Consider the following 25,366-nt stretch of genomic DNA (forward strand, 5'->3'; position numbering starts at 1 on the left):
GCTTTAGAAAATAAGATTTTTACAGCTTTTTTTTACTGTAACTTTGATTTTTTGGTTATAACTTTAAAAACTAATATAAAACATGATTTATAATTTCTAAAACTGTAAATAAAAATTAAAGATAAAGTCACTTCCTACCGTCCAACCAATCATCCCCATCATTCTTGAATTTTGCAAACGTATTAATAAAACATATTAATCTCTATAGTACTAATAATTTATCTAATATTATTAGGGATACATTTTAAAATTTAGTTTAAAAAAAGTCATGTATTAAAAATATAAGACGATATTATTTCTGACAAAATAATAAAAAATTGAAAGCAATGTTTTGTGTAGAACAGACATAATAATATTTACATCCTCCGAAAATCTCGAATTTTAAAATTTAAAATACCTGTGTGAAAAATGTTTGAATTCTTGCTCAGTTGTGATCTGTGGACACATTTATTGATTTAGGATTCTTAATTAAATTACTATGGATTTTTTTGAAAGAAGTGTTATATGTCTAATTCCCTGGAACCTTTAAATTGACGATATTTATGTTCGACATACTTGTGCATTTTCCAACAACCATCTATACTATTAAAAGGGAAAGATTCTTAAAAAGATCTACTTAAACAATATTGTTAGATTATTTCATTAGATTTAACTATTTTTTTGGTATTACCTTATATTTCTCTAACTATATAAGTACTTTACATAATTTAATTAAACTCATTTATTATTCTTTCGTAATCTATTATATAATTACTTTGACAATAAATCCTCATGAAGATATGATAGATTATTCAAACATGTTTACACATAACGTGATCATTACCAAATATAGTTTCATTAATAGTATAAAATTTTCAATGGTTTAGAATTGGAAACTTAAAGCCTTAATGTCAACTATTCAACTATGAAATATTAATTTAATTAATTACATGCAATCAATTATTAAGATTTGATCTTACATTTTTATATATGAACTAAATGATTAATCTTATAATAAAAAAAGTATTAAATGGGCCTATACGAGTTGGAGATTTAAATGGAATTAGTAAAAAAAAACTGGTTTAAATAAAATATGTTTATTTACTTTACAAATTCTAACAATGCATATGATACATTTGATTGAATTTTTACAAATGTAAAATATCTTGCTCTTTAAATCGGGTAGTTTAGGTTGTTTGAAAACATATATAGGAAATAAAAAATATTTGAGTCATTAATGTTTTGTATAATTTGGTTTATAAATAGTATGTTAGGATATTTGGTTATTTAGAAATCAAATATAATTCATATTTGTAGGTATATAATTTGTATTTTATAAATTTAAGTACTCATTTGGTTCTTAGTTCAGTTTCTATTTTTTGGTTCCAAAAATATATGATATGCTTGGTTATTTATGAAATTTAGCTTAATTTTAAGTTTTTGTTTCCAGTTTGGTACGGTTCAGTGCGCCCGGATAAATGTACCCAAACTTATACATTATCTCATATAGAAATTATATAAAAATAAATTATAGAAAAAATTATTTAATTTTAAAAATAAATCCGCGCTTTGCATGCTCGGATCAAAATTTAGTACCAACTTCAGATACGTTTAAATCAGTAAAGATTGGTACCATGTGTTAAATTAAATTCCGATGATAGTCTCCACTCCTTATCTTCATAAGTCATAACTCACATTTTGGTGGTGGGTAAATGTTTATAATCTTAGTGTTAAAGGAAATTGTTATAATCACCCGTTAATTTTACTCGACACCTATGTTCAAATGTACAGATTACTTTTACCATCAGTTGTTATGCGTTGAGTGACTTGAGTCGGTAATGCTCACTACATCTACAGTTGGTTCATACCATTATTCACAAATACTCTCAAGACTTAAAACTAGTACTACTGAATTGAAACTCAACATTGTCTAGGTACTAAAAAAAAATCTCATTACCGTATTTGAAAATCTATGATGAATAGTTAATTTCCAAATAGCGATGATCCTAAATTCTCAGCCGGAAAAGAATATCCTTAAAATGTGGTCACGTGGAAAAGCTGATTTTAGGTCACACTAGTGGCTTTGCTGAGAAAACAAAATAATTGGAGTCGGTGGGGTTCATATTCATGATAGCAAATATATTTAATAATTATGATTATTTACTATAGAGCTGCTAGTAAAACCATGATTAGTCCACCCACCACATGGACGTTGTACCAAATCCTTTGTTCTTATAGTTTTCTCTTTAGTTTTATCACTTAAAATTTCAGATGTTGGCTCTAGTCTCTAGATTTATCATTTATGTAAGTCTTCTGAGCATAGTTTGGATCCTTTGAGCCAGTTTCACATCGGAGAAAATAATAGTAACTTTTCTCCTTTAAAAAAAAATTGTATAGTTCGAGACAAATAGCGTTTATAAATAGAGAAACTGATACTCTTGGCTTCACAACACAATAATTTATAAAATGAACTTATCGTTTGGCATGAATTATCTTCGATTTAAAGCAAATAGATTATGACTTACACGATCCATTGTGGTTACTTACTAATTTACTATGGTGCGGGTACTGATAAAATAATAAGTAAACCTAAGATATAGATTATTCCAAAATCAAATGGCTATCGTTGAAAGCATATATTAGGGTTGGACGAGCATTTCTTTCGTATGTTTTTTTTTGTCCTAGGGCCTATGCAAACAACTTAGATTTTCAAATACTTTATTGGTTTAACTTGGTTATTACTTATTAGTTTTATACTTTTAACTAACATGCCTCTTATTTAGTTTTAATATTTAAGGATTACCGTCTACTCCAAGTTTCCAACCCTATTTAACCGAAATCATTTGGTTTTGAGGATATACAGTGTATGTAGTTTAAAACTGTACTAAACCGTTACTCTTTAGTTTCCTAATTTGAAGAAATAGTTAAAACGGATTCTAAAATACTATAGTCTGGCCCACCTATAGTTTTGTTGTTGTCGTCGTCCTCAATGATCCTCAGCTTTAATATTTTCTATTTATACTGCTATTATGAGTATTCATGAACACTCAAATGTTTGTTATGGGTTTCATCTATAACCTATTGTCTATGTTTGCCGGAACAACTAATTATTCATAACCTAAAAATAAGATTAGTATAAGTAAATAATGAGTATCTCGTTCCACGGATTTGCAGCTTGCCTTTTAGCTGTCAACTTTTTCTCTATATCATGCTTTACCTATTGGCCTCTAGGTCCTCTACTACCACAAAGGCACAAAGTTCGATTTCTGTATAGTACTAAAAAGGCATGGGTAAAAATTTAAAGCCAAAAAAATAAAATCTCTTATTGCATGGTTTGAAATACTATATAAAGGTGTATTTTACTTTTATAAAGAATAGTCATAGGTCCATTTCGGATATGTATCATTAATATATGCTTAAAAACTTAGTGGTCAAACGGAACACCGAATACGATTCCACATTCAAACAAAATGTGTTCTCTAATCAAAGTCTAAGATGAGGAATAAAACATGGACCAAATAACTTGCCACAAAACGCTTGGTTGATTTTATTTTAAAACCTATATGATAAGATTTCTTCATCTCCCCAAGTTGACCATATCTTTATAAGAACTCATCTCTGTGTAAACATTAATTTGTCACGCCTCATCAGTCATCAACAACTAGTTGTAACATTGAAAACTCCACAGAAAAAATGAGTTTAGGAAAGGTGAGAATACTGTACGATTAATAGATTCGATCTAACAAATAAAAAAATGAAAAAATAAGCATAGTGGACGTTTTAGATTTTTTTTTGGTAAAATAATAACGACTAGGTTAAGATCCGTGCTTTGCGCAGGATGAACATTATATATATAAATTATTTATATATTATATGTTTATAACATATTATGAAATAATAAATATATATTGAATTATTAAAAAGTCATTATCTACTACTTATATAATTAAATTGGTGTGAACATATAAATAAATTTTATAAATCGAAAAATATTTTTTCTATTTGATATGATATATAATTAAATTTAAATGATAGTAACATATATATTGTATATTTTAATATTAATATTTATTAGATGATGCTTTTTGCTCATATTTTTATTATTGTTTGTATCTGTTATAACAAAAAGTCTAAATTAGTGATAACAAAATTTTCACTGTGGGATTAATGGTTTAAGTAATTTATAATATTTTAAAAAATTAAGTTGTCAATATTTTTTCAAATCTTTTTATCAAAAAAATGTTCAAAGTAAATTTCAAAATTAAGATATTTATGTATTTTTATATTGCATATAGTTTAATTTAAAATGATACATCAATTTATATATCTTTTATTTTTGATACTCAACTTATATTATTTTTTAATTATTTGTATCATGTCATAACAAAAGTTTTAAATCATAGATCACAAAATTTGAATGTGAAACTTTTAACAGTTTTAATAATTTATACTCGTTTTTAAAAATTTAAAATATAATATATAAATAATTTTTTTAAGATATTTATGTATTTTTATATTGCATATAGTTTAATTTAAAATGATACATATATTTATATATCTTTTATTTTTGATACTTATTAAATGAGACTTTCAACTTATATTATTTTTTAGTTATTTGTATCATGTCATAATAAATGTTTTAAATCATAGATCACAAAATTTGAATGTGAAACTTTTAACAGTTTTAATAATTTATACTCGTTTTTTAAAATTCAAAATATAATATATAAATAATATTTTAAATTTTTTATTATATGGTTACTATGATTGTTTAATTTATTTTAATAGCTTAAAATTAAACAAATATAATTATAATACACAATTATTTTTATCAAATTTTTATTATTCAAAATCATTAATTATCATATATACTTTAGCCACATTAGGTAATTCTGTAATCTTATTTAAGGAAATAACGAAGCACATTAATAATGTATTTATTGTAGTTTAATAAAAAGCTTATTATATATTTAGATGGACTAACATATTTCTCTAAGGATTCTAAGAATCATTCTAGTGATGATACGTGGCTACAAAAAAATGTTACAATGCTTAAATAATAATATATAGATGATCATCTGCAAGATTCTCCTTTATTCATTATTTTATTAAACTTTTGAATTCATTTTGTCCTAATACAAGACAAAATAAAATGTTAATAACTCCGTCGGTTCAGTCATTATAAAATAAAGTAAAAAAATACATATCATTTACACGTGTCGAATAAGTATTAGTACACGTCAGTAAGGTGAAAGTGAAAGAAAAAAACATCGACGTCGAAACCAAACCGGTAAAAAAGACATAACACCACCATGTCTGTTGTTATTGTTAGCTTCGGTCCTACACAGCCAAACAGAGAGAAGAAGCACTAGTAGAAAGAAGAAGAAGATCAGAGACTTAGTCCTAACTCTAGATTAATCATCAGAGAACATGCGAGAGACTTGAAGCTTATCATCATCATCAATGTGTTCTTCTCTGTTATCAATCACGTGACTTTGCAACTTTCTCTTCTCTCTCTCGTTTCTCTCAAAGAAAAAAAACTTCCGTGACGCACGGTGGTTCATGGCGGTGGATGTTGAATCCGTGCTTCAGTTTCTCCGACGTAACGGCTTAACGGAGGCTGAGTCTGCTCTGAGAGACGATATCAACGAGAAGAACCGGCTCGCTTCTTTCGACTTCGAGAAGTTTCTCTTTCCGATTCCTCCGCCGATCAGAACCACCGTCGAAGATTCCGGCGATAACGGTTCGAAGTCTTCTTCTTCCGACGACGAGTTTGTCAGCTTGGACTCTTCCACTTCTGGCTTCTGTTCTTCTTCCGGTAAGTTTAGACCAAATCTTGATTCGAAACCTGCTCCGTTTCTTGATTCTTGATTCTTGATCTGAGTTCAACACGTGGAAGCTCAAATGCAGGTTTTGTGAATCCGTATGGAGATGGTTCACCATCATCATCTGAATCACAGTCTCAATTTGGTACGGCTCGTACTTACCCTGAGTGGAGTGAGTTTTACTCCCAGACCAACAACAAGGAAGAGACAGAAGATGAAGAAGAAGAAGAAGAGTTCATGTCTCCTGCGTTTAGAGAATCTGATTTCTTCATCTTCCCTGGAACTACACAGGATAAGTACATCACTGATAACCAATTCGAAAATAATCTTGGTGTCTACGATAAATCATCAGAAGGATCTCAAACCGAAACAAGTCTTGATTACTTAGATAAGTCTTTTCTTGTTAACAATGTTGAGGATCACTACATTGGTTTGGATGATAAAACCGCTCAACTGGAAGAAGAAGAAGAAGATGCAAAAGACAATGATGATTTTAAGACCGGTGATCAAGTGAATGTAACAGATGAAGAGGTTAATGTTGTTCATGACCTTGAAGAAGAGGAGTATGAAGTGTTTGATCTAAGAATCATTCACTGGAAAAACAGGTATGGTGATACTTTCTTTGAAGGGGTGTAATTTGATAAATCAGGACCGGTCATTGGCTTATAGTCCCTAAAATTTTACGGAAAAAATTATATATACATAAGTCCCCAAATTTGTAAAAAAAAAAATTATATAAACCTTATTAAATTGTGTATATATATCATCAAAATCTCAAGACCTACTCTGGATGAAATGAAATGTGTAATGGTATGTTGCGGTGTTGTTTACAGGACGGGGTTCGAAGAGAACAAGGATCTACCGATTGTGCTGAACTCAGTGATTGGAGGAAGGTACTACATTACTGAATACATTGGCTCAGCTGCATTTAGCAAGGTGGTTCAGGCTCAAGATCTACACAACGGTGTCGATGTCTGCCTCAAGATTATCAAGAACGACAAAGATTTCTTTGATCAGAGTTTAGACGAGATCAAACTCCTAAAACATGTCAATAAGCATGACCCTGCTGATGAACATCACATCTTGCGCCTGTATGATTACTTCTACCACCAAGTAAGAGATCTTAAAATACATTTTTGTTCATAAGAAGTCTCTAATGCTTGAGAATTTGTAAACAGGAACATCTGTTTATCGTCTGTGAACTTCTCAGAGCAAACTTATATGAGTTCCAGAAATTCAACCAAGAATCCGGAGGAGAACCATACTTTAATTTAAGCAGACTTCAGGTTATAACGAGACAGTGTCTGGATGCTCTTGTGTTCCTTCATGGACTAGGAATCATACATTGTGATCTCAAGCCAGAGAATATACTTATAAAGAGTTACAAAAAATGCGAGGTGAAAATCATTGATCTTGGAAGCAGTTGTTTCCGCTCTGACAACTTGTCATTGTATGTACAATCACGTTCCTATAGAGCTCCTGAAGTGATTCTTGGACTTCCATATGATGAGAAGATTGATTTATGGTCTCTTGGATGTATTTTAGCAGAGCTTTGCTCTGGTGAGGTACAATCTAGTTACCATTATAAGCTTTGTCTATTTACAGAAACTAGTAATAACAAGAATTCATTTGTTTTTCAGGTTCTGTTTCCAAATGAAGCAGTAGCGATGATATTGGCTCGGATTGTTGCGGTTTTAGGTCCTATAGAAACGGTAATGCTAGAGAAAGGTCAAGAGACGGATAAGTACTTCACCAAAGAGTTTGATATTTACCACTTAAACGAGGTATTTTTTTTATCTTGATTTAACTGTAAGAAGTAAGGCGTTGTTGCTAGAATCTGCTTCATTATGGTTGTTGTGTTGGTGTTATAGGAGAGCAATGAGGTTGAATACATAATCACAGAAGAGTCTTGCTTGGAAGATCAGTTACATGTTAGTGATGAACTGTTCTTGGATTTTGTAAGAAGTCTACTTGAGATCAATCCATTGAGACGTCCAACAGCTCTTGAGGCACTTAACCACCCCTGGCTCTCTTCTTCTTCTTACAATTGATTTTTGAGTTTTTATTGGCTTATAGTGTTGCCTTGTTCTGTCTGATTCTTTGTTTCTGTTCTGTTTTTATTTTCTTGATTTTGATTGTGTTTTTGTTTTGTAATTGTGTGATTAATTGTGTATAGAACTGTTTACATTAATTTCACATTGTAAATACAATATATATTTGGTTGCTCTATAGATCCAAACTTTTAAAAAAAACTAAATATTGGACCAACGACCATGATGTTAATACTATAATGACAAAATAGGATACATCATTCATTGTGTCTACTCTCTGTACCAAATACCAATAATGGGTTGTGGTAGTTAGAACAAACTTCCAATGTAGCATATACTGTAATACATATCATAAGAAATATATTTTTTGATAAATATCATAAGAAATAGATACTAACAAAAAAACACATACTAACAAATCAATTATTAGTAGTTTCTTTTTGCATATCATTCTATGGACTATATGCATTGCAAAATGTCAAAGGTATATAATACGAAAGTGATGTGCTGCAAAAGAAAAAAAAGAATATTGATGAATTTTTTTATTTATGTCGTAATAATAATTTAGGTATTTTGGTAAAAGAGAATGCTGTAATTTATATTGATGAAATTTTTTATTTATGTCGTAATAATAATAATTTAGGTATGCTAGTAATGCTACTGTGTATAGATTAAAAACCAAATAATAAAAACAAATATGCTGACAGAAATTAAATTTTGTTTATATTTTTAAGAATGCTATCATCTTATATAAATGGGTAAATTTTAAATATATGACTTAGAAAATATATGATTAGAAAAGTTTGACATTATTTTTTATTTTATCTCTTTTGACTAAAAAGTTTGACATTATAGCATGGCATGAAATTTTATTTTGAATATGTTAAATTGATACGATATGTTTTCTTAACTATCTGGTCAGCTAGATATATTATTGCATGTCCTGAATATTAGCAATTAACGTGATTTCTTATTTATTTAGAAATAAAATGCAATTAAATTAAGTGACTTAAAGACCAGTAAACATTTGTTATGTAAGAAAAAACCTTGGTTGATGAGATGCACTCTTATCTGAGTGTTGCTAATTAAGAAAGTAGCTATTGGTAGTGTTTCTTAATTAAGTAGTCTGAGATCTGGACATTAGGAAATGCGTATGAGACGTCTAGTCTACCTGCTAATTTACGTACACAAAGTACTGAAGCTGGATTGGTACGAGCTAGAGTGCATATCATCAACCAAGGTTTTTTCTTACATAACAAATGTTTATTGGTCTTTAAGTCACTTTATTAAATTGCATTTGAACAAAAGAAAAAATTAATTGCATTTGTTCGTGTGCAAATAATCTCACTTTCCTGAATGAAAAATCAATGCCAAAATGTGACCCGCTCTATAGATGATCGACCTACTGGACTTGTCAGTTGTCAACCATGTATTTTTATGCTTTATAATATTTGGTCTCCATGACCTCACGGCTCATGGCGAGAACAAAAAGAATCTAAAACTCCCATACTAATTAACACATTTTTTGTAAATTTTCTCTTCGTAGATAACAAAAACACACCATAATTAGTAGCATACACAAAAACTATAACTAGAATCTTGAAAGGTAGCCACAATCAAATCCTCGTGAAAGGACACTAATTATAAGTTGATAACCCTAAAAACCACTTTTGTATCTATCTTTCCACTACCAAAAAAATAAAGAAGAAAAAAACACAAACAACTCATGAAAACCCTAATTAATTTGGTCCGAGATCTCCTTAGCCAGCGGTTTCGTTATTGTAGAATACTTAGTCTTTTCAATAACGAAGCAAAGCTCACGAGTCTCTCTGCGCCTAAACATCCAAATATGTATAAAATCACAATGCTCCTTGAGATCACATGCATCCACGAACCCTTTCCATCCCGAAGTCAACACAGGCGTGCTGCTCCACATCTTGAACCTCATTGTCCTAGACACATTCCCTGGTCCATACACCGTAACATCGAGCCCTTCTTTCAATCGCTTAATCTCAGAACCTGTTAAAAGAGGATGCATCTTTTTTTTCACTTCATCCTTCCCCAACATGAGCCTACGTTGATCCTCCTTCACGTCACTCACCGTAAGCTGCTTCTTAATCGGTTGACTGAATTGATCAACCAATTTAGCAACACGACTGGGTATATTCTCCACCGGGTCGGGCTTAGCTAGGTTCCATGCCTTAATAATCATCATGGTTTCCTTGGAATTGTCCTCCTTTTCAGCTTTACCCTTTTTATTAGACGAATTTTTTTCATCTCCTTTTCTCGGATGATATCGTTTATTTCGGCTTAGTGCTACTAATATTTCAGCAGCTCGTCTATCCTGTCGTGTTATTCTAACATCTGTGGTTTCCTCTGCTGAAGTCGGCATGATGAGCTCTCCCGTTTCCTCTGTTTCTCTTTAGCTGAGAATGCAACAAGTCTGATAGGGCTTTTCTTTCTTTCTCTGATTTTTATTGTGAGAATGCTTACATATTCACCTTCGAAGAATAATATATAAATAAAATAAATTTGTTTTTTTTTTTTTTTAATTCGTAGATAAACTTACTTTTATGCGACTTTCTTCCTTTTATTTTATTTTTCATTGAGATATAGTCACTTATTTTCGTTATACATAAAAGATTTGAACAATTACCGAATCTAGCTAGAAGATATTGATCATGTTCGATGATGATATCAATTAGTAAATTATCTCAATTTCTTTTAAGTTGATGGATTAATTTATTAGACTGGTTGATGAATAATTCATAGCAAAAATATGACATGTAAAAATTGTTAAATAAGAACCATGATGGAAAAAACCTTCAAACAAATTGGCAAAATATGTTTTTATAAATAGTTTGTTTCATCTAGTTTAGCTTAACGAGAAAGTTAAATAGTTATAGTTCAGTTAAACTATTTACATTTCTCGTTTAGTTACCTTTTTTAGTTTTTTTTTTCATTTCAGCATCTTACCTATTTAGTTTTCACTTTTCACATTTCAGCATTTTACCTAAATTTTCTTTTCCATTTCAGCATTTTTCCTATTTAATTAGTTAATTAATTATGTTTCCTTGTATAAAACAGCCGGTTTAGTTCATCCCATTGCCCAAGAAATCGGCTGTTTATGACGAGTTAATTAGTACAAACTTTTTAACATTTTTATAAATAAAAAAGACAAGAGAATAAGAAATAAATTTACACTCGTTAAACCGTTATTATTTGGCATGATAAGAAAGTGTTTGAAGACGTGCTTTCTTGCTCTCAAATTCTCCCAAAGCAAAGCTTCTTCTCTTTCCTTCTCTTATAAAGTGGACTTATTTAGCCCCACAGGCCCACTAATGATTTTTGTCTCACCCATGGCTAAAGCCTTCGTGAACAAATACTAAACATGTGGGCAAAACAAGTTGTTTTAATTTTTGAAGTTCTAAACGTTTTTAATCATACAAAGATAAACATGTTAAATAAGAAAGTCAATATAGACGATAAACGTGTCACTAGTTGCGGATTTCCCACTATATTTACGGGAACTAATCATCAGTCATAGTTTTCTGTTAATGATCATCATTATCATCAGTTTTAGTTAGTATCAGTCTGACTTTTTCAATATCAAACAAAGATAGATAAAACACACACAATATGAAGAATATACAAAGAAAGCAGCAACGATGTTCATCCTTGTTCACTGACGCGACCTCCTCCGAGCTTCCTCAGTGTTATATTTTGTTTCTAAACCTAAAACTTCTTTTTCTTTATAAGAGATGTTTTTGTGTTGATCTAGTAGGGAATAGAGATTGATCACATTTTAAATTGTAATGCAAGTCTCTTAGAACTTTTGCTTCGAATTAGTTTTTTGGGTCCTGCATTTAGGTTGGGAATGCTACACTTGACTTTCATATGAATTATTGTAGAGTGTTAAGTGAATCTACAAAAGTCTTCTTCTTCGTCTTTGTACTTGTAACATTTTTTTCAATCCAATACTTTTTTGTTAGATCGTTTTTTTTTGTTGATTGGATCTCATGTTTAATATCAGTGAAAAAAATTCGAGCTTCAGAAACGATGGCGGCCTTTCCTAATCCCAATTCTAATGCTGGACTGAAGAAGCTCGACGAGCATCTTCTTACACGTTATTACATTACAGGGTTAGACACTTAGAATGTCTTTTTTGATTTTTATCACAGAGCCTCAAAGATGTCTTCTTTTAGTCAAGTTGTCTTACTTTACCTCTCTTTCAATGAAGTACTGCACAACTCTTTTTTCCCCCTTTTTTTATAGTAGTGCACAACATTAATAGATTAGATTCTCTCACCTTTAGCTTTTGGAACAATCAGTTGCATGCAGACTTGATATATATATTTACGATGTCTAATAACGATTATTTTTCGGCTATATATGTACAGTCACAAGGCTTCAAAGGATGATATCACCGTCTATGCGGCCCTTTCAAAACATCCACCATCGCAATATGTGAACGTATCTCGTTGGTACAACCACATTGAGACTCTATTGGGTATCTCGTACGTTCCTCCACATATGGGTGATATCGGCTTACCATTAAATTAAAATGCTTCTCATTCCTTTAAATGACTACTTTATCCATAAAAAAAATTGTCTAAGTAGTGTTTTTATTTGCATGCAGAGGTATCTCTTGTCAAGGGAGTGGTGTCAGTATTGACGGACTGGTCTCTACCTCAGAACATGCGGTTGCTGGTTCTAATGTACTCTATTGATTGTTTATTTGTCCATAAGGGTTTCATTTCATGAAACCATAAGTTTGGCTCTTATATATATGGTTCATATATCATATGGTAGGATGGTGTTGCGGTTGTTGATAATGATAAAGATGTTGATCAAGATGTTGACCTTATCCGCGAAGATACCCAAAAGGAAAAGAAAAGTGCTGAAGAGAGAGCAACTTCCACAAAGAAGAAAATATGTAAGTTTCGGTTTGAACACATCTTGTTAATTTATTTTCTCATCGTTTATTCTTTGGACAGGTTGGGAGTCGGTTTTAATAGTTATCATACCGCAGGATTGTCAGACCAACATGAAGAAGCTAGAGGAACGTCTAAGAACTATTCAAATGGAAGGACTGATTTGGGGAGCATGTAAGAGTTGGCACTAACACCTTCAACATGTTTCTAAATAAAGGCATACTAATAATATTATGTAAATATTTTAGCAAAACTTGTCCATGTTGGATATGGAGTCGAGTTGTTGCGGATCATAGCCACCATGCCTAGAAATGAGAAAATTGATGTTTTCGACGTACTCGTCGGTGACTATATATCTTTTTTAGGACGTTTCAATGTTGCGACTGCGGGCTTGCATCAATGTGAGTTAATTTGTGTTATACTCTCTAGATAAATTTGCATTGGATCTTCCTCATTTTTATTTAATGGCAAAATCATCAGCTCTAGTTCTTATCAACCCAAATGATGAAGAGACCGACATGAAGAAGCTAGAGGAAACTGTAAGATCCATTCAAGTGGCAGGGCTGTTTTGGGGAGCATGTAAGTTAGTGAATCTCTTAACACTTTCTATATTTTTCTGAATAAGGCGGTTTTATTTATATTATTCTGAAGTCTCTCATTATTTACTACAGCAAAGCTTGTCTCAATTGGCTATGGAATCAAGTTGTTGGGGATTGAGTGCACAGCCGTTGGACACCTTGCTCATCTTGGACGCAGAGTAGGTTTCAACACCATTTTCAAAGAGAAAATAATGGATCATCCGTATGTCCAGAGCTGTCAAACTCTCAGCTTAAACATAATATGTAAGTATCCAAAATCCATTTCTAAACTCCATGAACGTTAATTTTTTATATAATCCAATGCTAAAGATGTGTTGTGTGTGTGTGTATTGCGAGGTGAAGGTAATGGAATCACAGAAGAGGAATCTCATTCTAAGGTGTTCTCTATTGTTTGTTATCTGTCCACAAAGGTTTTCATGGATTACATGTATTGCTTATATAATATAGTTTGTTCAGTCTTATATATCATTGCTTCAAAATTGTAGGATAATGCGGCTGATGATGATGATCTTAACCTTTTTGGTGAAGAGAGCGCAGGTTCTTTATCTAAAATTTAGGAAGTCATAAACATTTTAATATGAATCTTACTAGTTTTTTTTTAAACGAAATCATATCTACGTATTTTAATTTTGGGAGCAAAGACGAATGTTTCATTGTGGGCATTTTCATCTCAAACGTTAAATATATAGTAAATGGGTTTGTTTATTCGGATTATATATGTTTTAGCAGCTGGTAAGTCAGGGTTAGTGCTTCGAAAGCTGTTTGGTGACAATCCCGACATAAAGAAGACAGAAGAAACTGTAAGATCCGGTCAGATGGAAGGAGTAGTATGGGGAGCATGTAAGATAAATTAATCTCTTACACCCTCAATATCTTTGTTTATACATCTGTAGACTTTAATTTGCAATATCTTTTGGATTTTCCAGCAAAGATTTACAATGTTGGCTATGGATTCAAGTATATGCGAACCATATTCACCATTGTTGACGACCAGTTGTCTCTCGATACTGTCACTAGAAACACTGGCGGTATCCCCTTGAACAGAATATGTAAGCGTCAAAAACCATTTTTAAACTCCTTGAAGTTGTTGATGTGAAAGATGATAGGTTTTGTATTAAACTTTGGCTTGAAAAATAATGCAGAGGATCGAAAAAACCTTCAAGGGGAAGCTTTATTGGATATCTTTTTCCTTTTAGAAAATAGTTTTCAAAAAAAAAACAGACAGATTAATAAGCTGAGTGTCATCATCCTGATGTAAAATTATATAAATCTGAGTTATAAATAAATTCAATAAGTAAAAGCTTTGCAGATTCCAAGTATGGATCATCTTATATTAAATTTTACATATTGAACATATTGTAGACTCTATAATTACAATTTTCTTCAATATGATAGGTATTAAAACACTATTGGAGATACCAGAGCAAAGATCCATTTGATCTTCAAGCTACATTATACAATACCTCAAAAGATTTTTTTGAAAATGGTACATCCATTGCTATTAAACCAAATCATTCGAAGATGAAACGCATAAGTAGCTTTACTGATTTCATTTTCTCACCCTTCTTATCATACAAAGGCACAGATCGAATCCCCGGTCTTAGTTCTGAAACAGGCAAGCATGTTTGTCCACCAAAGTCATCTTTATCAGACATATCGTACTCACTAACTTCGATCCTAAGCAATGCAAGCTCTGGAACTGTTAGTGGGAAACTGAACTCTTCATCCCAAATTGGATACCAATTGTCTTCAATTACTCTTGTTTTCCTCTTTGCATTATCTGCTGGTACACCCACTATGTACACCTACATAAGCTCACAAATCTAGTAAGGTTTTTGAGGAGTTGAAGAATATTAGAGAGACCCTATCTGGTGAAATTGATATTACCTTAGTGTAGAAATCAGGAGGAGAATATGAGTCAAAATGAGTGTGACTGAAGTCTAGACGCCATCCATCTCCCATATACACTTTTACCTATTGAGAAACCGCATCAAAATAATAAGGCATTACATATATGACATTCAAAATGTTAAAAGCCATCCTTTAAAGTATGCAAATTGTTGTTGGCTTGCCTTTAACGTTTCTTTCACAGGAATTTTCTTTCTAGGGTCAAATACTTCATCATGAAACCCTTTCTTCATCAAGAAGTTAGGTTTCTTTACATATCCACAACCTCCATTGGCTCTAAACATTCCGTGCATCAACCACAAAGATTTCCCATATCCCTATAATAACAAAAGATTTTTTTTTAATGGAAATTGAACACATGGCATAAACCAAAGGCAAAAAGGTAGCGTAAGAGTCAAGGTATCCTTAGCTCTTCTAAACCCTAAGTTTGTTACCTGCATATTGAATGCAATCATTTGTGCTCCATGAATCCAACCACTAAGCGGTTTATAATTTGAGGAGTTAAACCTCGTCCCTTTTGGGTATATCCGAAGTATATTCCTCTGTGTAAACCTAGAAGACAACATATAGAGTTTATGTTGCGTGCATCTCAAGTCTGTTCAAAAGATTAGGACTGTATTAATATTACCTTACGACATCCTGACTATTAGATGAACAAGTCCTGTCCAGTTCCTGCTCACTTAAACTCAAACGTCTCACTTTATCAACCACAACTTTCATCTCTTCTTTCACCGTCCCCTTTGGTTTCCCGGCATGAATGGTGATCAATCTTTTGTAAGCTGGTTTCTGTTCTTCACTGACTTCTTCTTCCTCTTGATCACTATCATTCTAATACAAAACTCAAAATTAAGTTACAAAACAACAAACAATGTATTAAGTTCCTTTTTTTGTTACCTTGTTTTCACAACAATCTTCATAAAACAAGATGCTTTCTAGTGTCTGAATCTCCTCTTTTCTAGGTGTTTCTTCCTCTGACGATGGAGATGCATTATTATTGTCCTTCTGTTTAACAATAGGGTTGCTTGATTCAAGATACTCTTTAGGTGGTTTAGTTGAGATCATTATCCGATGTAGCAATGAAGCAGGAGAAGGAAACTCTGCTAAGCTTTCTGATTCAGGGTAATACAACATTTCTCCAAATATCAGCGTAGCCATCTAAACAAAGAAAGAAACAAAAAATAACTCATAAAATATATGAAATTAAACTCATAAATTTGGGTTTTCTCATAAACAAACAATATCTACGAAATGGCCTAATAGCCCTCCTATCATGTTAAATTCAAATTTATCACGAGTTTCCAACTTAAAATCAATTAGTAATTAGTGTATCGACTATGTTCTTTTATATATTAGTTAATTTATTTTTTTAACTACCGAATGTGAAATTTCATTAGATAAATTCACAAAGACAGATAATACTGTGTTACCTCAGCGACTTTGGCTTGAAGATCAGCAGTAAGATGATCCTCTAAAGTGATGATAACCGGATAAGGTGAGCTAGTAAACGCATAATCTCTTATCGCTTTCAAGCAACTAATCAGCGGTACAGGCGTTGTGAGCGTTCTGAAGATAGCAAGAAACCAATCTGAAAATGTTTTTGTAAGGAAAGAAACAAAAAGACAAAGGTTTACCTTCCATGAAGAACATTGATATCTGTTCCAGTAGAGTTAGGCCAAAGATCAAGCTCAATGACACGAACCCCTCTTTGCAAAGCTTTGATCACAGGGACTTCGCTACAATCGCTGCTTAGTTGATTCCCCGTGAGATACGAGTTGTGTCCCGTGTATATAAAGTAATGCGACAGTGGAGCCGACATGTCTTGATGCACCTGTCTCAACACAACACAAACATTTCTTGTAAGAACATCAAGATTTGAGTTTTTTTGTTTAAACATTGATTTTTACGTGAGGCGTGATGGGAGGATTGAGATCGTCGTAGAAGAGGAAGTTGAAGAAATCGTCTAGGTTAAGTCCGTGGCGTGTGAACCGCGTGACGTGGTGTCTCCGTCGTATGACGTCGTCGATCAACCGTTGAGCCTCGGCGACGGTGGTTCCTGAGTCTCCTTGGTGGTCGTCGAGGAAAGAACAGAGCTGCTCTGCCCCCATGACGCCTGATGATGCGTCTCCGTCGCTGGAATCTCCGTCGCCTCCGCCGCCGCCGCAGCCGACGGCGAATTGGCAGAAGGCGTCGCGGACGTCGTCGGTGGGTTGGACTTCGTTGATCTTGAACTTACGGTTGAAGCATTTGAACATTTTGTAGTTGTAACTGCCATTGTCGTAAGATTCTGTTTTCTTCTCCTTCCCCATTGTCAAAAACAATTATTATTATTTAGGGTTTTCTTGCGAATCAAGAAAACTTGTTCTTCGGGGAATCGAAGAACTGAGATTTGGTGATTCGGAAATTGAAGAATGAGGAGAAGGGAGAGAGAGTTCCGACAAGACAGGAGGCTTTGAAGCGGGATCGTTTGTCTTTTTTCTCTTTCGAGTCTTTTTGAAAAAATATTATCTAATCTTTTTTCATTTTTTTCTAAAACTGTTTTGAGAAAAAGGTCAATTTCTTTCTGATAATACGTATTCTTCTTCATTTGTTAGGAAAAAGTTTTGTTAAAATTACTAATAAGAGAAACTTAATAAGTTTTAGTATGGTCTTTATTTGTAAACATGAAGACGACTTAGACGCAAAGACACATGTATATAGAGAATACCTGAAACAGGGGAGTTGCAAAGAAGAGAACCGGTGATAACCACAGAGGAGAGTTTGTGTTCCCCGTAGCCATTCATCTCAGCCATCTCTATTCTGCTCCAAAACTTTTCTGCAGCTACGAATTCTCCGTTGAAGAAGGCAAAGAAGAAGAATAAGAAGAAGCAACGTAAGATGAGGAAACTCTCCATATCTTAAATTTGTTAATATGTTTACTTTGCTTAATAAATGAAATAAGCATGTGTGTATGAAGAGGATGTATTTAAGTAGAGGAAATGGTCAATTTGTCCGACTCCATTTGGTTTGATTATTCTTTGTTTGATTTCAATATGTTAATTCAGCTAACTACATTTGGCAAAATAATGTAGTAGTTAGCAGAAACAACACAATGAAAGATTGATCAGTTGACTCCATTTGTGGGTTTGGTCAGTAAAGCACTAAGCCATCATTGCTAAAGGGTTTGTTGAACAAAACCATATTTGATTATTGTCTCAAAAAAGAAGATGCATCAATTTAACGGCCTCCAAAATATTTAGCATAGACCCATCATATGTGTTGACATCTGATCAATAGGTGATGCTTTTGTATGATAGCCCAATTCCAACAACACCAAAAACAATAAACAAACTCGTTCAGATTTAACACGGTCGATAGAGTACATCACAGCCTCTTTATGATAAACATAAATTTTTAGTTTTAGATGATTTTAGAAAACATACATAGAAAATAAAGATAGAAAGGCTCATTTTTAACTGCTAAAAGTAGCAAGGAAGCTGATGGGGCCTTTGCCGGTAAAGGCCGCCTGAAGTCCAAAGATGAGGAATGCGATCATGGCGAGACGAGAGTGTTTGATCTCAGCCAGCTTCAAGGTATCCAACTTCTCTGGGTCAGCAGCGAGTCCCAACGGGTCAAAATACCCCACCGGGTAGATACGTTTCTCCGGATCCAGCTCAGCGTTACGCTGGAACTCGATGAACCAACCACTAACACCTCGATCCATATCAATGTCGTCAAGGGAAAATGCAATGGCTGTCCCAAATACGATGAACCTTCCACCAGTTCCACCTAAATAGGTGTGTGTTGGAAACAAGAAACGAACCAAACCAAAAAAAAACATGAACAAAATACGATGCTTATTTACAAAACATATAAAATGCATTTAAAATAAAAAAAAATACTAGATTTTAAGTAGCATTATATATTCAGTAGCTATTATATTATTAAACTGAATTTGTTTCAACGAACCGAACCAACCTATATTTCCACATATGCATTGTTCGGACACTTAGCCATGCTTTTAACACTTAAACAACTCTTGTCAATCATGCAGAACGTGTCATCTTCTTATTTATAATCTTTGTATCTTAGTTCCAACGACCGACACGGGAAAACTATGGACGATCGAAATGGAACGTACCTTTCCGGCGTCTGTATTTAAGTAGAGGAAATGGTCAATTTGTCCGACCCATTTGGTTTGATTATTCTTTGTTTGATTTCAATATGTTAATTCAGCTAACTACATTTGGCAAAATAATGTAGTAGTTAGCAGAAACAACACCAAGAAAGATTGATCAGTTGACTCCATTTGTGGGTTTGGTCAGTAAGCACTAAGCCATCATTGGCTAAAGGGTTTGTTGGAACAAAACCATATTTGATTATTGTCTCAAAAAAGAAGATGCATCAATTTTAACGGGCCTCCAAATTTTAGCATTAGACCCATCATATGTGTTGACATCTGATCAATAGGTGATGCATTTGTATATGATAGCCCAATTCCAACAACACCAAAAACAATAAACAAACTCGTTCAGATTTAACACGGTCGATAGAGTACATCACAGCCTCTTTATGATAAACATAAATTTTTAGTTTTAGATGATTTTAGAAAACATACATAGAAAATAAAGATAGAAAGGCTCATTTTTAACTGCTAAAAGTAGCAAGGAAGCTGATGGGGCCTTTGCCGGTAAAGGCCGCCTGAAGTCCAAAGATGAGGAATGCGATCATGGCGAGACGAGAGTGTTTGATCTCAGCCAGCTTCAAGGTATCCAACTTCTCTGGGTCAGCAGCGAGTCCCAACGGGTCAAAATACCCACCCGGGTAGATACGTTTCTCCGGATCCAGCTCAGCGTTACGCTGGAACTCGATGTAACCAACCACTAACACCTCGATCCATATCAATGTCGTCAAGGAAAATGGCAATGGCTGTCCCAAATACGATGAACCTTCCACCAGTTCCACCTAATAGGTGTGTGGAAACAAGAAACGAACCAAACCAAAAAAAAACATGAACAAAATACGATGCTTATTACAAACATATAAAATGCATTAAAATATAATAAAATACTAGATTTTAAGTAGCATTATATATTTCAGTAGCTATTATATTATTAAACTGAATTTTGTTTCAACCGAACCGAACCAACTATATGTTCCACATATGCATTGTTCGGACACTTAGCCATGCTTTTAACACTTAAACAACTCTTGTCAATCATGCAGAACGTTGTCATCTTCTTATTTATAATCTTTGTATCTTAGTTCCAACGACCGACACGTGGAAAACTATGACGATCGAAATGAACGTACCTTTCCGGCGTCTTGCCAGGCGATCCCGGTGAGACCTTCGACGGCAAGAGCCCCAAGAACACCAAGCATGGCCCACCTTCCGTGGATCAGCTCGCATTCTCTGAAACGTTCGATCCCGAACACTTCAGTGTATGGCTGAAACGGTGTCGGGTTGATCTCCTTCGAGTCCTGCCTGACCCCAAGGAGCTCACCCGCCACGTTCTTCGCGAGGTTCTGGTCAAGCCCGTCGAAATCGTACTGAAGATACTCAGCCGGTTTACCTAAACCGAAGGGGTCGAATCCACGGTCTCCAATCATCGAACCGTCTAGCCATTCCGGCGGGTTTGCGCCGGGGAACCAAACAAGCCGGTCTCCGTCGTTTTGGACCTGCTTCGTTTTCTTCGGCGGTGGAGCTGGTTTCTTTTTCCCGAAGCTGAAATTGAACTTGGCTTGGACTCTACCGGCTCCGGAACTTGGATCTTGGATCCGGATCCCAAAGATACCAGAGGCTGCAGCTGCAGTGGTGGTAGCCATTTTGAATTGTTTCTGCTTAGTGACTGACGAAATGTTATAACATGTAGTTTTGTAACGTAAATATGTGATGGTGGATGTAAGAAGCCTTATCTCAGCGTTATCTCCTGTGATTGGTCTCTTTATCTTAATGCTTTTGTGGTGTCTGTATTTTCAGTGACGTTGCACTTTTTTTTATTTGGTCCCTATGGTTGGTTGGTGTCTCCATCTAAGGTATTTATTTGTTTTGTATTCTTTTGTTTCTAATGCTCTCTTTTGTCGATTTGACTAGAGGGAAAGATCTTGGTCCCCTATGAAGCCCATTTATGAAAAGGCCCATTAGACATGACAATCGAGATTCGAGACTACCCTACGTAGATTTATAGGAAGCTTCTTGGGCTAACGGGAGAGACCCTGGGGTTTTTATAGCATGATTTAACATTTTTCTAGTAAAAAATGTTTTTTATATCTTCTAGAACGTTTTTTTACTACGTTTTTTTACTGTTTTTTAAAAACTAAAAAAAACGTATCTTATATTATACTAAATTAGTAAAATATTATTTGGACTATCTCAAAACTATAACAGTTAATTTGAAATTCAGTTCTAGTAATTTTAAAATATATAATAAAATATAAATATTTGTATATAAATTAAGGTTGATGACCCCACTAAAAATGCTTTAGCCACAATTTTAATTCTTTAAACAACTAAAGAAACAGTTTTTATATTTATTTTTATACAAAAATAAAAAATAGTATAGATTATTATTTAGTAATCTGAGTGAAAAATCATAAACATCTTACTATATTTAAACTAAATCTCTTTGACACAAAAAAAAAAAACACGAAATCTCACAACCGTGGGTTTAGTCCGTCGAAATCGGTATTAGTCTATAGGTGAACCCCACAAAATCCAATTTTAGTCAACTAATATGGAAGAGACAACGCGTATGATCGGTCAAACGTCAGGCCCATCAATGGCCCACAACTCAAAGCCCAAAATAAGCAAAGACTCAGGTCGTTATTACAGAACAAAAACATATTTAACGCGAATTTAGTTGGCGTTGTCGGATCATTGTTTCCGCTCGCTCGCTAGCTTTTAATTCTCCCTCCGATCTTGCTTGCGTGTTTCATCCATGGCGGCAAGATCTCTGTGGAGAACCCGTGCGAGACTCCTCGTCGTTGGTTCCGCCGTATGCGGTGGTTCCGGCGCTGCCTTCATTGCTTCCTCCGAAGACCCGTCGAGAACTCTCAAGCTCTGCACCAACATCCCTGTCCGTCTCTTCCGCAACACCGTAACAGCCGCCTCCATCGCTTTCGGTACGTAAAAATAATTTTTTTAAAAAACAAACTTTCTTGTAGAATTTGCATTGCCTGCAATGAATGCCCTTTTTATCCTTTTTCTCATTTAATTAGTTTGTGAATGAGATTAGTTGATGATTCAATCTGTGAAAATTTGGAACTTTGCGTAGAACCTGTTTGGTAGATAAATAGTAACGTTATATATATTGTGGTTATTGAGTCATATTGCGTAGAACCTCTTTGGTAGATAAATAGTAACGTTATATATATTGTGGTTATTGAGTCATATAACTTGCGTAGAACCTGTTTGGTAGATAAATAGTAACGTTATATATATATTGTGGTTTGTGTTGTGTTAATAGATTATGAATACTCATTGTCGGGTTTGGCTGAGGGAAGCAATGAGAGGGCTAAAGTCAAACATGAAGTCCACCTAAGGTCAGCTCAAAAGCTTCAAGAGCTCTGTTTCAAAAATGGAGGAATCTATATCAAACTCGGCCAGCATATAGGACAACTAGTATGTAAAAGCTATGCTGCTCTTTTATGTACCACTCAGTAATAAAGAATCTTACATGTTTTTTGCTTTTTAATGTTTCAAGGATTATCTTGTGCCTGAGGAGTATGTTCATACGATGAGGGAGTCAATGTTGAACAAATGTCCTGTTTCTTCGTATGAGCAAGTATGTGAGGTTTTCAAGAAAGAGGTTGGAGAGACGCCAGACAAAGTATGCGCCTCTTTCTCTTATATACTTATCTTACGTTAGATATAAACACACACTTAAACGGTTCATTATATGTAGGTATTTGCTGAGTTTGACCCTGTTCCTATTGCAAGTGCTTCCCTTGCTCAAGTTCATGTTGCTCGCACCCATTCCGGGGAAAAAGTCGCTGTCAAGGTACTCAACCGAACTACTTTTACCTTTACATGATTCAGAACAAACTTGTTAAGAGTTTATTTTTGTGCTCACTCCATTTGTTATCTTGAATCTATCGTTTGCAGGTTCAACATTCCCATTTGACAGACAGTGCAGCTGCTGATACTGCAGCTGTTGGAGTTATAGTGAACACCTTACACCGGATTTTCCCATCATTTGACTATAGGTGCAGCCTCTTTCTCTTCATTTCCTATAGAGTCACAATCCATCTCTTACAATAGCTTAAACTACTGGCTCATGTATGCAGGTGGTTGCTAGATGAAATGAGTGAAAGCTTACCAAAGGTTAGTAGTGTCTTTAGTTGATGATTCATAGCGTTATATATGTTTAAAACAGCCTTGTATTGATGCATTTATTTCATCAGGAACTAGACTTTATGGTTGAGGCGAAAAACAATGAGAAATGTCTGGATAATTTTAGGAAGATCTCTCCCCATATTGCAGAGTATGTTTATGCACCAACAATCTATTGGAATTTGAGCTCCTCTAAGCTGTTGACTATGGAGTTCATGGATGGTGCTCAAGTGAATGATGTGGCTAAGTTAAAAAAGCTTGGGATTCAGCCTTATGAAGTATCAAAGCTAGTAAGTTGTTTCACCTTTGATCTTTAACATATCATGCAATCTTCTAAATATTAGTCTAAATGGCGCCTAGACGGATTTATGCGACTCAAAATCGGTTTAAACCGTTCTAAATCTGTTTAACAATTTAAGTTTGTTTAATCAAATATAAATTGGTCTAAATCGCTTAAATCAAGTAATAATGTTAGTTCAAAATTCACAAATTTGTCTTTCTTCTTTTTTTTCTTTTGTATATCCAATTTTTATAATTTATCAAAATAATTTTAAAACTAAATCTGAAAATCAAAATATCTATCGACTAAGTGCCACCTAGGCTCCGAATAATCTTCTACTAAACGTCTAGTTACCGCCTAGCTATTTATAGAACATTGATATCATGAATAATAGGAACTGACGTTAAGCTCTTGTTTGCAGGTGAGTCAAACATTCGCAGAGATGATGTTTAAACATGGGTTTGTGCATTGTGATCCACACGCAGCCAACTTGATCGTTCGTCCTTCTGGTAAAAGAAACATATACGGCAAGCAAAAACCGCAGCTGGTACTTCTCGACCACGGCTTATACAAGGAGCTCGACTTCAACACAAGATTCAACTACGCCTCACTATGGAAAGCCCTGGTCTTCTCAGACGCCAAAGCCATCAAGAAACACAGCGAAAAGCTCGGAGCTGGAGACGATCTCTACGTGCTATTCGCAGGGATTCTCACGATGAGACCATGGAAGCAAGTCATCGACACGTCAGTGGATCATTTAGTCATCCAAGGCACTAAAGAAGATCGGTCAGAGCTGCAGATGTATGCATCACAGTACTTCCCTCAAATCTCGGAGCTTCTCAGGAGGTTGCCACGTGTGATCCTTCTGATGCTGAAGACAAACGACTGTCTCAGGTCTGTTAACAATGAGCTGTTGCAAGGGTCGTCGCTTGAGTCGTTCTTGATCATTGGGAAAGTGTCTTCAGAAGCGGTTTTGGAGGCAAAGTGGTCGGAGAAGAAGTCTTTGATGAGATGGTTGAATGTATGGCTTGAAGGGTTGTCTGTGGAAGCAAGGCTTTGGGTGATGCAGTTCGCGCTTTGGGTGTTACAAGTGAGAAAAGCATTAACACTATAATATATATAGTAATAGTATTATCATTACAGCAAATTATAAACACACGTATTCTTTGCTCTTGGTGTATCCAGGAGTGACATTTTATCATTCTTTGTATACGCAGGCTATTGTTGTTACCAATAAATTTAATGTAAACTATGAGATATACATTGTTTGTAAGCTGTGAAAATGCTTTTCATGACCATTAAATTAATTTAAAGAAGGAAACAAAAAACTTGTTACATATTATTCTTGTTCTTTCAAGATTCTCTAGTGTTGATGTATTGCTTCTTCAGCCACAACCAATCTTAGTTTACCATCGTTTCACTTTCCTATGTCAAATCATGAATGCTATATGTTTACTATAGATATACTAGAGAATTAACAGT

The 25,366-nt window shown here is 34.1% G+C and overlaps 7 protein-coding genes across 16 annotated transcripts; 3 read left to right on the forward strand and 4 right to left on the reverse strand.

Moving 5' to 3' along the window:
• Positions 1 to 4,897: 4,897 nt before the first annotated feature.
• On the forward strand, positions 4,898 to 8,035 carry LOC103866978 (serine/threonine-protein kinase ppk15). Of its 4 annotated transcripts, none has more exons than XR_004458382.1 (6): positions 4,898 to 5,797; positions 5,890 to 6,409; positions 6,638 to 6,917; positions 6,983 to 7,364; positions 7,445 to 7,588; positions 7,676 to 8,033. XR_004458382.1 is itself a non-coding variant. In XM_009144997.3 (6 exons), exons 1-6 carry the CDS (start codon positions 5,542 to 5,544, stop codon positions 7,853 to 7,855), a joined length of 1,767 nt encoding a protein of 588 aa, XP_009143245.2. In that variant the 5' UTR covers positions 4,907 to 5,541; the 3' UTR covers positions 7,856 to 8,035. The 4 variants fall into 4 exon arrangements, 3 of the variants coding, with proteins under 3 accessions (XP_009143245.2, XP_009143247.2, XP_018514254.2); XM_009144997.3 differs by having other exon boundaries at positions 4,907 to 5,797; positions 6,983 to 7,369; positions 7,676 to 8,035; XM_009144999.3 differs by having other exon boundaries at positions 5,578 to 5,797; positions 5,879 to 6,409; positions 6,983 to 7,369; positions 7,676 to 8,035.
• A 1,555-nt stretch (positions 8,036 to 9,590) lies between these two features.
• LOC103867754 (putative B3 domain-containing protein At4g03170) lies at positions 9,591 to 10,247 on the reverse strand. The gene has a single exon (XM_009145846.3). The coding sequence runs from the start codon at positions 10,245 to 10,247 to the stop codon at positions 9,591 to 9,593; it is 657 nt and encodes a 218-aa protein (XP_009144094.2).
• A 1,601-nt stretch (positions 10,248 to 11,848) lies between these two features.
• LOC103866979 (elongation factor 1-delta 1-like) lies at positions 11,849 to 14,567 on the forward strand. 7 transcript variants are annotated; one of them, XM_033292152.1, is made up of 13 exons: positions 11,851 to 11,997; positions 12,256 to 12,372; positions 12,495 to 12,573; positions 12,668 to 12,791; positions 12,853 to 12,963; positions 13,038 to 13,190; positions 13,270 to 13,368; positions 13,461 to 13,631; positions 13,731 to 13,798; positions 13,874 to 13,925; positions 14,118 to 14,228; positions 14,315 to 14,437; positions 14,531 to 14,567. In XM_033292152.1, coding segments are annotated over exons 1-13 (1,293 nt in total). In that variant the 5' UTR covers positions 11,851 to 11,914; the 3' UTR covers positions 14,533 to 14,567. The 7 variants fall into 7 exon arrangements, with proteins under 7 accessions (XP_033148045.1, XP_033148043.1, XP_018514575.2 ...); XM_018659059.2 differs by having other exon boundaries at positions 14,315 to 14,562; XM_033292151.1 differs by having other exon boundaries at positions 13,731 to 13,765; positions 14,315 to 14,562.
• Positions 14,568 to 14,793: 226 nt separating this feature from the next.
• Positions 14,794 to 17,925, reverse strand: LOC103866980 (phosphoinositide phospholipase C 6). The gene is made up of 9 exons (XM_009145003.3): positions 17,201 to 17,925; positions 16,928 to 17,124; positions 16,724 to 16,859; positions 16,191 to 16,451; positions 15,925 to 16,124; positions 15,731 to 15,848; positions 15,461 to 15,613; positions 15,276 to 15,362; positions 14,794 to 15,193 (listed from the first exon to the last, which is right to left on the reverse strand). The coding sequence occupies exons 1-9, from the start codon at positions 17,600 to 17,602 to the stop codon at positions 14,900 to 14,902; spliced, it is 1,848 nt and encodes a 615-aa protein (XP_009143251.2). The 5' UTR covers positions 17,603 to 17,925; the 3' UTR covers positions 14,794 to 14,899.
• Positions 17,926 to 18,610: 685 nt separating this feature from the next.
• On the reverse strand, positions 18,611 to 19,438 carry LOC117133980 (chlorophyll a-b binding protein CP29.3, chloroplastic-like). Its single transcript, XM_033291284.1, has 2 exons — positions 19,414 to 19,438; positions 18,611 to 19,061 (listed from the first exon to the last, which is right to left on the reverse strand). Exon 2 carries the CDS (start codon positions 18,994 to 18,996, stop codon positions 18,745 to 18,747), a length of 252 nt encoding a protein of 83 aa, XP_033147175.1. The 5' UTR covers positions 18,997 to 19,061; positions 19,414 to 19,438; the 3' UTR covers positions 18,611 to 18,744.
• A 345-nt stretch (positions 19,439 to 19,783) lies between these two features.
• On the reverse strand, positions 19,784 to 21,186 carry LOC103866983 (chlorophyll a-b binding protein CP29.3, chloroplastic). Its single transcript, XM_009145005.3, has 2 exons — positions 20,586 to 21,186; positions 19,784 to 20,237 (listed from the first exon to the last, which is right to left on the reverse strand). The coding sequence occupies exons 1-2, from the start codon at positions 21,096 to 21,098 to the stop codon at positions 19,920 to 19,922; spliced, it is 831 nt and encodes a 276-aa protein (XP_009143253.1). The 5' UTR covers positions 21,099 to 21,186; the 3' UTR covers positions 19,784 to 19,919.
• A 938-nt stretch (positions 21,187 to 22,124) lies between these two features.
• On the forward strand, positions 22,125 to 25,226 carry LOC103866984 (putative ABC1 protein At2g40090). Its single transcript, XM_009145006.3, has 8 exons — positions 22,125 to 22,394; positions 22,739 to 22,893; positions 22,976 to 23,101; positions 23,177 to 23,272; positions 23,377 to 23,477; positions 23,559 to 23,595; positions 23,676 to 23,894; positions 24,306 to 25,226. The coding sequence occupies exons 1-8, from the start codon at positions 22,211 to 22,213 to the stop codon at positions 24,996 to 24,998; spliced, it is 1,611 nt and encodes a 536-aa protein (XP_009143254.2). The 5' UTR covers positions 22,125 to 22,210; the 3' UTR covers positions 24,999 to 25,226.
• The last annotated feature ends 140 nt before the right edge of the window (positions 25,227 to 25,366 follow it).

The sequence above is a fragment of the Brassica rapa genome, chromosome A05, assembly GCF_000309985.2.
Source record: "Brassica rapa cultivar Chiifu-401-42 chromosome A05, CAAS_Brap_v3.01, whole genome shotgun sequence".
Lineage (NCBI taxonomy): Eukaryota > Viridiplantae > Streptophyta > Magnoliopsida > Brassicales > Brassicaceae > Brassica > Brassica rapa.